This window comes from Mobula birostris, chromosome 25 (genome assembly GCF_030028105.1).
Source record: "Mobula birostris isolate sMobBir1 chromosome 25, sMobBir1.hap1, whole genome shotgun sequence".
In the NCBI taxonomy this organism is placed as follows: Eukaryota; Metazoa; Chordata; class Chondrichthyes; order Myliobatiformes; family Myliobatidae; genus Mobula; species Mobula birostris.
In genome coordinates, this window is record NC_092394.1 from 56,063,714 (window position 1) to 56,075,849 (window position 12,136).

General features: G+C 43.7%; 1 protein-coding gene across 9 annotated transcripts in view; it reads right to left on the reverse strand.

Moving 5' to 3' along the window:
- The window catches only part of LOC140187762 (derlin-2-like), a 101,967-nt gene that overhangs the window by 57,449 nt on the left and 32,382 nt on the right, over window positions 1-12,136 (reverse strand). For 7 of the 9 annotated variants that reach the window (XM_072243451.1, XM_072243449.1, XM_072243454.1 and 4 more), the window contains exons 2-3: window positions 11,907-11,972; window positions 5,215-5,288 (exon numbers count right to left, since the gene is read on the reverse strand). The exons of 1 other annotated variant lie outside the window; for it this stretch is intronic. In XM_072243451.1, coding sequence (XP_072099552.1) covers window positions 5,215-5,288; window positions 11,907-11,972 — 140 coding nt within the window. The remainder of the gene's footprint in view (window positions 1-5,214; window positions 5,289-11,906; window positions 11,973-12,136) is intronic. One more of the 9 variants, XM_072243453.1, reaches the window with a different exon arrangement.

Genomic DNA, 12,136 nt, shown 5'->3' on the forward strand with positions numbered 1-12,136 from the left:
TTGTCAGGTATGATGTTGTGGCAATCACTAAATCATGGGTGAAGGATGGTTGTATTGGAGGGATTGGAAGGTCAGCAGAGGGGGAGGCCTGGCTCTACTGGTAAATAATGGCACCAAATCAGTGGAAAGCTGTGACAATGGATCAGAAGATGTTGAATCCTTGTGGGTTGAGTTTAGAAACTGCAAGGACATCAGGACCCTGCTGGTAGTTATATACAGGCCTCACAACAGTAGCTGGGAAGTGGACCACAAATTACAACAGGAAATAGATAAAGGTGTGTCAAAAGGACAATGTTATGGTCATGGGAGATTTTAACATGCAGGTCGATTGGGAAAATCAGGTTGGTAATGGATCTCAGGAGACTGAGTTTGTTGAATGCCTACAAGATGGCTTTTTAGAGCAGTTTGTCATTCAGCCTACTAGAGGATCAGCTATACTGGATTGGGTGTTATGTAATGAACTGGAGGTGATTAGAGAGCTTAAGGTAAAAGAGCCTTTAGGAGCCAGTGATCACAATATGATTGAGTTCAACTTGAAGTTTGGTAGGCAGAAAATAAAGTCTGAGGTAGCAGTATTTCAACAGAGTGAATGAAATTACAGTGGTATTAGAGAGCAGCTGGCCAAAGCAAGTTTCTACAATAAGTGAGAAAGGTGAACAATAGATGTATTCCAAAAACAAAGAAATACTCAAATGTGAAAATAGTACAACCATGGCTGACGAGGGCAGTCAAAGCTAATGTAAAAGCAAAAGAGAGGGCATACAACACAAAAAATGGTGGTAAGACAGAGGATTGGGAAGCTTTTAAAAACCCACAGAGAACAACTAAAAGAATCATTAGAAGGGAAAAGATGAAATATCAAAGCAAGCTAACAAACAATATCAAAGTGGATAATAAAAGCTTTTTTGACTTGTACAGATGGAGAGCATTTTGACAGGCTGCATCACTGTCTGGTGTAAGGGGGCTACTGTACAGGACCGAAAGAAGCTGCAGAGGGTCGTAAATTTAATTGGCTCCATCTTGGGTACTAGCCTACAAAGTACCCAGGACATCTTCAGGGAACTGTGTCTCAGAAAGGCAGCGTCTATTATTAAGGACCCCCAGCACCCAGGGCATGCCCTCATTGTTACCATCAGGTAGGAGGTACAGAAACCTTAAGATACACATTCAGCGATTCAGTGTTGGGAATGCTTGTTTTTATGCTATCAGTAAGTTAGATGATGGAATCAATGGCTTTGTTGCCAAGATTGCAGGTGATACAAAGATCGGTGGAGGGGCAGGTAGTGTTGAGGACTTGGACAGATTAGGAGAATGGACAAGGAAGTGGCAAATGAAATACAATGTTGAAAAATGCATTGTCATGCATTTTGGTAGTAGAAATAAATGTGCTGGCTATCCACATGATCGATGCCTTTCATCATCTTATACACCACTTTCAGGTCACCTCTCATCCTCCGTCACTCCAAGAGAAAAGGCCAAGGTCACTCAACCTAATCTCATAAGGAATGCTCTCCAATCCAGACAACATCCTTGTAAATCTCCTCTGCACTCTCTCCATAGTATCCACATCCTTCCTGTAATGAGGTGACCAGAACTGAACTCCAAGTGGGGTCTAACTAAGGTCTTATATAGCTGTAACATTACCTCGCGGTTCTTGAACTCAGTCCCATAGTTGCTGAAGGCCAACACACCATACGCCTTCTTAACAACACTGTCAACCTGCACAGCAGCTTTGAGTGTGCTAAGGACATGAACCCCAAGATCTCACTGATCCTCCACACTGACAAGAGTCTTACCATTAATATTAAATTCTGTCTTCAAATCTGACCTACTGAAATTGAACCACTTCACACTTATCTGGGTTGAACTCCATCTGCCTCTTCTCAGCCCAGTTCTGCATGCTATCAATGTCCTGCTGTTACCTCTGACAACCCTCCAGACGATCCACAACACTCCCAACTTTTGTGTCATCAACAAACTTATTAACCCACCCTTCTACTTCCTGATCCAGGTCATTTATAAAAATCACGAAGAGGAAGGGTCTCAGAGCAGATCCCTGGTCACCATCCTTCATGCAGAATACGAACCACCTACAACCACCCATTTCCTTCTGTGGGCAAGCCAATTCTGGATCCACAAAGCAAGGTCCATTTGGATCCCATGCCTTATTACTTTCTGAATGAGCCTCGCATGAGGAACCTTTTCAAGTACCTTGCTGAAATCCATATAAACTATATCCACTGAATCTCATGCCTCCCGATTTTCTGATTAAGCATACCATTCAGGAACCTTGTCTAATGCGTTACTATGATCTATACACACCATATCCACTGCTTTACCTTCATCAGTTTATTATCATGAGGCAAGATCTGCCCCTCACAAAGCTGTATTTGTCCCTAATACCCTAATTAGACTATGCTTCTCGAAGTGCTTATAAGTCTGTAAGAATCTTCTGCATTAGTTTGCCCACCATGGATATAAGATTCGTTGGTCTATAATTGTCAGGATTATTCCTATTACCCTTTTTGAAGAATAGAACATTTCCCATCCTCCAATCCCTTGGTACTACTCTTGTGACCAAGGAGGATGCAATCATTGTCAGTGCCCCAGCAATCTCTTTTCTTACTTCCTGTAGTAACCTGGGATATATCCCTTATGGCCCTAGGAACATATCCATTATAATGTTTTCAAACTCTGCAAGACACTCAAATTGAACTGAATTGAATTGACTTTATTTCTGAGATCCTTCACATACATGAGGAATAAAAATCTTTACATTATGTCTCTGTCTAAGTGTGCAATCATAGTAATTTACAATAATTTATAATAAATGGAACCATCAATGTAACATAGAAGTACACTCAAATCAATGTGAGTTAATCAGTCTAATGGCCTGGTGGAAGAAGCTGTCCCAGAGTCTGTTGGTCCTGGCTTTTATGGTGCGGTGCCATTTCCCGGATGGTAGCAGTTGAAATAGATTGTGGTTGGGGTGACTCGGGACCCCAATGATCCTTTGGGCCCTTTTCACAACCTGTCCTTGTAAATGTCCTGGACCATGGGAACTTCATAATTACAGATGTGCTGGGCTGTCAGTACCACTCTGCAGAATCCTGCAACTAAGGGAGGTACAGTTCCTATACCAGGCAATGATGCAGTCAGTTAGGATGCTCTCAATTGTGCCCCTGTAGAAAGTTCTTAGGAAAGGCCCATACCAAACTTCCTCAACCATCTGAGGTGAAAGACGCACTGTTATGCCTCTTTCTTAACCTCACATAAGCCTGTTTTATGCTGACCTCAAATTCATTAAAGTCTCTCTTGTCCGAAGAATTTATTAAGGACCTCCCCTCCCTCCACTTCCAGGTACACATTTCCCAATTTACCCCGAGGGATCCTAACCTCACTCCAGTGATTTCCCTGTTCCTCATGTAGAAGGCCTTGGAGTTTTCCTTAATACTACTCACCAAAGCCTTCTCATGACCTCTTCTAGCTCTCTTAGTATTTTCTTAAGCTTCTTCTTGGTTACTTTATAATTCTATAGAGCCCTGCTTGATTCTTGCTTCCTAAATACTTTGCTTCCTGTCATTCCTGGCTCCAGGCATGAATTCTCTCCTTTCTCCTTGAGTGATCCTACCCTCTCCCTGTATAAAAATATTGGAGTGCTCCTTTATCTTTCTTGCCAAAGGCATTTCACAGCCTCTTTTAGTCCTCCTGATTCTGTTATTTCCTGCTTTCTTTACATTCCTCAGGGCCTGGTCCTTCAGCTTTCTAAACCATAATATGCTTCCCTTTACCTCTTGCCTGAATTGACAACCTCCCTTGTCATCCAAAGTTCTGGACCACTGCCATCCCTGTCCTCCTTCATCACAAAACAGGTTAGTCCTAAAGACTGATAAGGGAGTCTTTCAATTGCTCCCATCTGTTGGATGAGGACTTGTCTACAACAGCTGCCCCAACTTAGTCCTGCCTAATTCTGTTGTAATTAGCCTATTGCCTATTTAGCACTTTCCCAAGGTAGAGTGTCATCCATATCCTTAACTATCTAAACACTAACAGCTGTTACCACTTTTCCCAAAATACCCTTCCACCAATCACCTGGCCAGGCTAATTTTCCAATAAAAGGTCTAATATCCATTAACTCATTGGACTATAGTGTCAAGAAACCCTCCTATATCCACCTAACAAATTCTGAAAATCAGCAAAACAGGATCAAGACATGGACGAAAAGTAGAATAGCAAGAAGAACAGGCACAGGTGTCCACACTTACGTGAAAACATAATGTGGGTCTCGTACAGGAGAACTTATAGAATTACAGAACACAATAATGGAAAAAAAAGGCCCTTCAGCCCATCCAGTTCATGCCAACCTATTTTCTGCCTAGTCCATTCTACCGTACCCAGACCATAGTTCTCCATATCCTTCTAATCCATGCACTCACCAAAACTTTTCCGAAATGTTGCAATTGAACCTGCATCCACCACTTTAACCAGCAGCTCATTCCACACTGGCACCACCCTCTGAGTGAAGAAACTCCCCCGAGTCCTCTGAAATATTTCACCTTTAATCTTAAACCTATGATCTCCAGTTCTGATCTCACCCAATCTCAGGGGAAAAAGCCAGCTTATCTACCTATACCCCTCATCATTTTGCATACCTCTACAAGATCTCCAATTCCTTGAGATTTGCAGCTTGGGAGGTTTCCAGTGGGCAGGCCTGGGTAAGGTTGTATGGAAGACCAGCAGTTGCCCATGCTGCAAGTCTCCCCTCTCCACGCCACTGATGTTGTCCAAGGGAAGGGCACTAGAGTCGATACAGCTTGGCACCGGTGTCATCGCAGAGCAATGTGTGGTTAAATGCCTTGCTCAAGGACACAACACGCTGCCTCAGCTGAAGCTCGAACTAGCGACCTTCAGATTACTAGACCGATGCCTTAACCACTTGGCCACGCGCCAACACTGAAGAGTACCATCTTTACCATTATTATACTACACTGTTCGGATGTTCACTAAATCTGGCTCATAGCATCTTACGAACAATATGGTGCAGTAAAATACTGCTCTGTAATAGCCCTAAAACCATCAGTTCATGTTTGGCTTTGCAAAGGTATTGTTCTAAAAATCACTAATTTGGTCGTTTGGAAATTAATTTTTTTTTTTTTTTTTTTTTTTTAAGTTCAGTTCATTTGGCATTCCTATCCATCATTCACAAAAGGATACAAAAAGATCATATTGAACAGAAAGCTAAATCCCAGAGGGCCAAAGAAAAGAAAATTGGTTAGTAGTCTCCAAACCTGCGAAAAAAAACCCAGAGATAAATTAATTAAAAACACAAGTAAAATATTGATCTGATCAAGATCAATCTCAGAACACTGAAGTTATGGGAGGTTAGAAACAGAAAACCTATAGCACAATACAGGCCCTTCAGCCCACAATGCTGTGCCAAACATGTACTTACTGTAGAAATTACCTAGGGTTACCCATAACCCTCTATTTTTCTAAGCTCCATGTACCTATCCAAGAGTCTCTTAAAAGACCTTATCGTATTTGCCTCCACCACCGCTGCTGGCAGCCCATTCCACGCAGTCACCACTCTCTGCATAAAAAATTACCCCTGACATCTCCTCTGAACCTACTCCCCAGCACCTTAAGACTGTGCTCTCTCATGTTAGCCATTTCAGCCCTGGGAAAAAGCCTCTGACTATCCACACGGTCAATGCCTCTCAGTGACGTGTATGGGTTAGTTGATATTCTTAGGGTAATAGGACAGAGAAGTGATAAATTAAGAACAAGTTTGTCATATAATTACTTGAGTATTTTGGAGAAGGAAGTCTGAAAATCGGAGTGGGAGCGCGGAGGAAGCCTTTTTTGAATTTTTCGGTTTTTTTTCCCATGGGCGTCAAGAGAGGTGGGACTGCACAGGCATGTAATGTCGGGGAGTGAAGCACAGAAGATTTAAAAGGAACAGAGTCTTATACAGTGGGCAGCGTCATTTGCAGGCTGTGGAGTAAGCCGGGAGCAGAGTGAAGGCTTAAGGGCTTTGGCTCAACGGGCTTAGGCAGAAACAGGCGAGGCGAGGAAGGTTTGGTATTCATTTTTTGTTGTTATATGAGGAGAGCGGGAAGTATGAGTGTGAGGGCAGCGTGTTGTTCTCATTGCTGAATGTGGGAAGTAGTGGGGTCTCCCAGCCTCCCGGACATCCACATCTGCGCCAGGTGCATCGAAATGCAGCTCCGAAGAGACCGCATTAGGGAACTGGAGCTGCAGTTCGATGACCTTCGTCTCGTTAGGGAGAGTGAGGAGTTGGTAGAGAGGAGTTACAGGCAGGTGGTCACACCGGGGCCACGGGAGGCAGACCAGTGGGTCACGGTTAGGAGGGGGAATAGGAAGAATAAAGTACTAGAGAGTACCCCTGTGGCTGTGACTATGCCCCTTGACAATAAGTACTCTTGTTTGAGTACTGTTGGGGGGGGGGGGGGGGAAAGAGAACAGCATACCTGGGGGAAGCAATAGTGGGCGTGCCTCCGGCACAGAGTCCGGCCCTGTAGCTCAGGATAGGGAACGAAAGAGGAGGGCAGTAGTAATAGGGGACTCGACGGTTAGGGGGTCAGATAGACAATTCTATGGACGAAGTCCGGAGACCCGGATGGTAGTTTGCCTCCCTGGTGCCAGGGTCCGGGATATTTCTGATTGCGTCCAAGATATCCTGAAGTGGGAGGGAGAGGAGCCAGAGTTCATGGTACATATAGGTACCAATAGGTTGGAAAAGGGGAAGGGGTCCTGAAAGAAGAATATAGGGAGTTAGGAAGGGAGTTGAGAAAAAGGACCGCAAAGGTAGTAATCTTGGGATTACTGCCTGTGCCACACGACAGTGAGAGTAGGAATGCAATGAGATGTAGGATAAATGTGTGGCTGAGGGATTGGAAAAGGGGGCAGGGATTCCGGTTTTTAGATCATTGGGACCTCTATTGGCACAGGCGTGACCTGTACAAAGGGGACGGGTTACACTTGAATCGTAGGGGGACCAATATCCTGGTGGGGAGATTTGCAAGCGCTACTGAGGTGACTTTAAACTAGAATGGTTGGGAGGGAATCAAGTTAAGGAGACTAAGAGAGGGGAGGTTGCTTCACAAATGGAAAAGGCAGGTAGGTGGTGTGTGAGGGAGGATAGGCAGGGGACAGAGATCAGGAGCACTCAGACCAAAGATGTAGGGGACAAGGAAGAAAAAGATAACAAAGTTGTTTGCTCCATTAAGGATAAACAGAGAGTGGGAGGTGGAGAGTTTCTTAAATGCATCTATTTTAATGCTAGGAACATTGTAAGAAAGGTGGATGAGCTTAGAGCATGTATTGATACCTGGAAGTATGATGTTGTAGCTATTAGTGAAATGTGGTTGCAGGAGGGGTGTGATTGGCAACTAAATATTCCAGGATTTCGTTGCTTCAGGTGTGATAGAATAGGAGGGACAAGAGGGGGAGGTGCTGCATTGCTTGTCAGAGATTATATAACAGCAGTGCTCTGGCAGGATAGATTAGAGGACTCGTCTAGGGAGGCTATTTGGGTGGAATTGAGGAATAGGAAAGGTGTTGTGATGCTTACAGGGGTGTATTATAGACCACCTAATGGGGATCAAGAACTGGAGGAGCAAATCTGTAAGGAGATAGCAGATATTTGTAGTAAGCACAAGGTTGTGATTGTGGGAGATTTTAATTTTCCACACATAGACTGGGAAGCCCATTCTGATAAAGGGCTGGATGGTTTGGAGTTTGTCAGTTGTGTGCAGGATAGTTTTTTGGAGCAATACATAAAGGTACCAACTAGAGAAGGGGCAGTGTTGGATCTCCTGTTTGGGAATGAGACAGGGCAGGTGACGGAGGTATGTGTTGGGGAGCACATCAGGTCCAGTGATCACAATACCATTAGTTTCAGTGTAATTATGGAGAAGGATAGGACTGGACCTAGGATTGAGATTTTTGATTGGAGAAAGGCTAACTTTGAGGGGATACGAAAGGATTTAGAAGGAGTGCATTGGGACAATTTGTTTTATGGGAAGGATGTAATAGAGAAATGGAGGTCATTTAAAGGTGAAATTTTGAGGGTACAGAATCTTTATGTTCCTGTTAGGTTGAAAGGAAAGGTTAAAAGTTTGAGAGAGCCATGGTTTTCAAGGGATATTGGAAACTTGGTTCGGAAAAAGGGAAGGATGTCCCCACAGAAAAAGTGGGTTTTTGAGGATCGATCAGTGGCTCTTGCAGTGAGAAAAGGGATTAACCAGTGGGGAGTTGTCCATGTGTCCAACCCTTTGCCTGGGTTGATGATTCGACCACAGGAAAACAGTCCCCTTTGTTGAAGTCACAGTGGGTGGCTTTTAAAGGATTTTGGAGGGCAACGGGAAGATTGACGGCGTCAGCTCACCTGAAGACTCAAATCTCTTCCCCTTTCTCTCTCCATCACTACTCAACTCAACACCACAAACTGAACTGAACTTTACTCATTGTCGTAAGACTATCTATTTACCCCTAGACCTGAAGAAGCTTGGTTTTTCATATATATTTTCACACTTACTGATATACTTACTTATATATAATCATTGCTAACCTGTTTGATTTATCTGCATTTATATTACTGTATTGCATTGTTACTAATAAATATTATTAGTTAATAGTAATACCGGACTCCAAAGTGTTTACCATTTCTGCTGGTTCTTTAACCCGTCATGGGGTACGCAGACATCCCACCCTGCAAAAACTCATTTCAGGGAGGTAGCACCATCAACTTGCGGGAGACTTCCGGGAGAGGTGGGATGTCTGCAATAGAGTAGCTCCTTAGCAGCCAGCCTGCTAGTTTAAATAACGTTAGCTATGCTAATGAACAAATGACACCTGTTAAACTCACCTCAACATGTTGTTTACATTTTAACCCACCATGGGCAATAGAAAAGTCACTGTTGCAAACAGTGCAGCGAGAAACACTGTGATTATTTTTGACCCCTACTAGGCAGGGGTACACTTTAGGGTAATTTAGGGTAGTGTGGGGTGACGTATGTTCTATATTTTTTTTGGAACACTCTGCCACTCTTGACATTTTTGGAACTCTCTCGCTCTTGCTCTTGCTCCCGCTGTCTCTCTGTCGCGCGCTCGCTCTCTCGCACTCTCTCTCGCACTTGCTTTTTCGCTCTTGCTCTCTCTCTCACACACTTGCTTTCTCACTCTCGCTGTCACTCTCACACACTTGCTTTCTCACTCTCGCTCTCACACACTTGCTTTCTCACTCTCGCTCTCACACACTTGCTTTCTCGCTCTCTCACGCTTGCTTTCTCGCGCGCTCTCGCGTTTGCTTTCTTGCTCTTGCGCTCGCTCTCAAAAAAACAATTTCCGGGACATTATACATAATTTGCAGGCATCAGGGAGCCACTATTAATTTGCGGGAGACTCCCGGAACTTCCGGGAGAGGTGAGATGTCTGGGTACGTGACAATGGTGATATCCAAAAAGAAGGAGAGTCCTATCTGCAGGCTGAGAATAAACGGGGAAGACATAAAGCAAGTACAGAACTTTTGCTACTTAGGAAGCTGGGTGACATTTGATGGCAGGTGCGACTTGGACATTAAAAGAAGAATATGGATGGCAAAAGACACCTTTACGAGAATGAAGAGTATACTGACCAATACTAAACCAGGCATGACAACCCGCCTCAGAGTACTGAAATGTTACGTTTATCCAGTTATGTTATATGGCTCAGAATGTTGGACAATATCTAGCAACGTGAGGAAACGATTTGTAGCAGCAGAGGTGTGGTTTTTGAGGAAAATGCAAAGAATATCATGGACAAAACAAATATCTAACGAGGATGTCATGAACAAAGCAAACAGAAAAAGAGAAATAATGTATGAGATCATGAAAAGGCAATGTAACTTTATTGGACATGTGATTAGGAAAGAGGAGTTAGAATGCACAATAATTATGGGGAAGATTGAAGGGAAGAAAGCAAGAGGAAGACAAAGACGATGATGGAGACAGCAGCCAGAGAATTGGAAATGAATACCAATGAATTGAGACGCTGCTTAACAAGATAAAATCCTGTGGCATTACAGAAAAGATACTGGCATGGATAGCAGATTGGCTGACAGGCAAGAGGCAGTGAGTGGGAATAAAGGGGGCCTTTTCTGTGGTTAGTGGTGTTCCTCAAGGGGTCAGCATTGGGACTGTTACTGTTCACATCGTTTGTCAGTAATTTAGAGAATGGAATTGATGGCTTAGTGGCAAAGTCTGCAGATGATATGAAAATAGGTGGAGGGGTAGGTAGTGCTGAGGAAGCAATGCGATTGTAGCAGGACTTAGACAAATTGGAAGAATGGGCTAAAAAGTGGCAGATGGAATACATTATTGGGAAATGTATAATGTATGAGATGCCTGTTTCGCTGCTGCTGCTGCTGCTGTGTGATCCAGAATCCCTGGAGGGGAAGGCCCCAAGTCCTCAGCTTTGCTTGTTGCTCGGCAGCCGGGACGGGGTCGAAGCACTCGGCAGAGATGGTGTCGGAGAGCTGGTCGGAGGCTCCAAGTTTTCGGACGAACTCAGAGTCCGCTGCGGTCGGGTGCTTCCAATGGTGCTGCGTTGGCAAGTTTGCGGCGCTTGGAGGTTCATGGCAGGGAGAGCTTCTCCCTTCTACCGTCCGCATGAGATGATGAGTCTATCGGGACTTTGAGACTTTTTTTACCGTGCCCATGGTCTGCTCCTTATCAAATTATGTATTGCTTTGCACCGTTGTAACTATATGTTATAATTATGTGGTTTTGTCAGTCTTGGTTTGTCCTGTGTTTCTGTGATATCTTTCTGGAGGAACATTGTATCATTTCTTAATGCATGCATGCATTTCTAAATGACAATAAACGAGGACTGAGTGTCCTCATAATCTAATCTAATGCATTTTGATAAAAGGAACAATAGTGCAGAATATTATCTAAATGGGGAGAAGGTTCAAACATCAGCAGTGTAGAGGGACTTATGAGTCCTTGTACAAGACTCCTCGAAGGTTAATTTACAGGTTGAGTCTGTGGTAAAGTATGCAAATGTAATGTTGGCATTTACTTCATTGGGAATAGAATATAAAAGCAAGGAGATAATGCTGAGCCTTTATAGGGCTCTAGTCAGGCCGTACAGAGTACTACCAACAGTTTTGGGCCCCATATCGCCAAAAAGATGTGTTGTCATTGGAAAAAAGTCCAGAGGAGGTTCATGAGGATAATTCTGAGAATGAAGAGGTTAACATATGAGGAGCATTTGGCAGCTTTGGGCCTGTATTCACTGGAATTTAGAAGTGTGCATGGGATCTCATTGAAACCTACCAAATGTCGAAAGGACTAGATAAGGTGGATGTGGAGTGGGTGTTTCCTGTGGTGGGAGCATCCACAACTTGAGGCACAGCCTCAAAACTGAGGGGGTGACCCTTTCGAACAGAGGTAAGGAAGAATTTTTTTTCAGCCAGAGAGTAGTAAATCTGTGGAATACTCTGCCACAGACTGTGGTGGAGGCCAAGTTTATGCTTATAATTAAGGCGGAAGTTGATCATTTCCTGATCAGTTGGCGTCAAAGAATGTGGCGAGAAGGCAGGTGTATGGGGTTGAGTGGGATCCAGGATCAGCCATGATGGAATTGATGGAACAGACTTGATGGGCTGAATGGCCTAATTGTGCTCCTATGCCTTATGGTCTTATGATAGGCTGTGGACCCAACGGGATTGGTATGAATGGGTGCAGAGACATAATGCTGGCTTCTGAGCTCTATAATTCTAAGACTCTAAAGTAAGTAGGAGCCATTGGCTGTCTAGCCCCCCAACCTTATTCTACTGATACTGATAAATAAATCTTGGTCGCTGCATTATTAATTATGGGATAAAATATTTTACAACTTACTTGATACTTCCTGATGATTAGATCGGGGTTGAAGTATAGCTGAAAAGGGGTAATGAACTCCAGTTGCTGTGAAAAGACAAGTGAGAATTTACAGCACGATCTCAGCACATTGCACAGCTTCAAGAACTAGAGCTCAGACTTAAAGCTTTCCTCAAATAAAATTAATTCACTCGGAAATAATTAAGAACAGAAAAAACAATGGCAACTGCATCAGTAAAGTCAAGAAAATG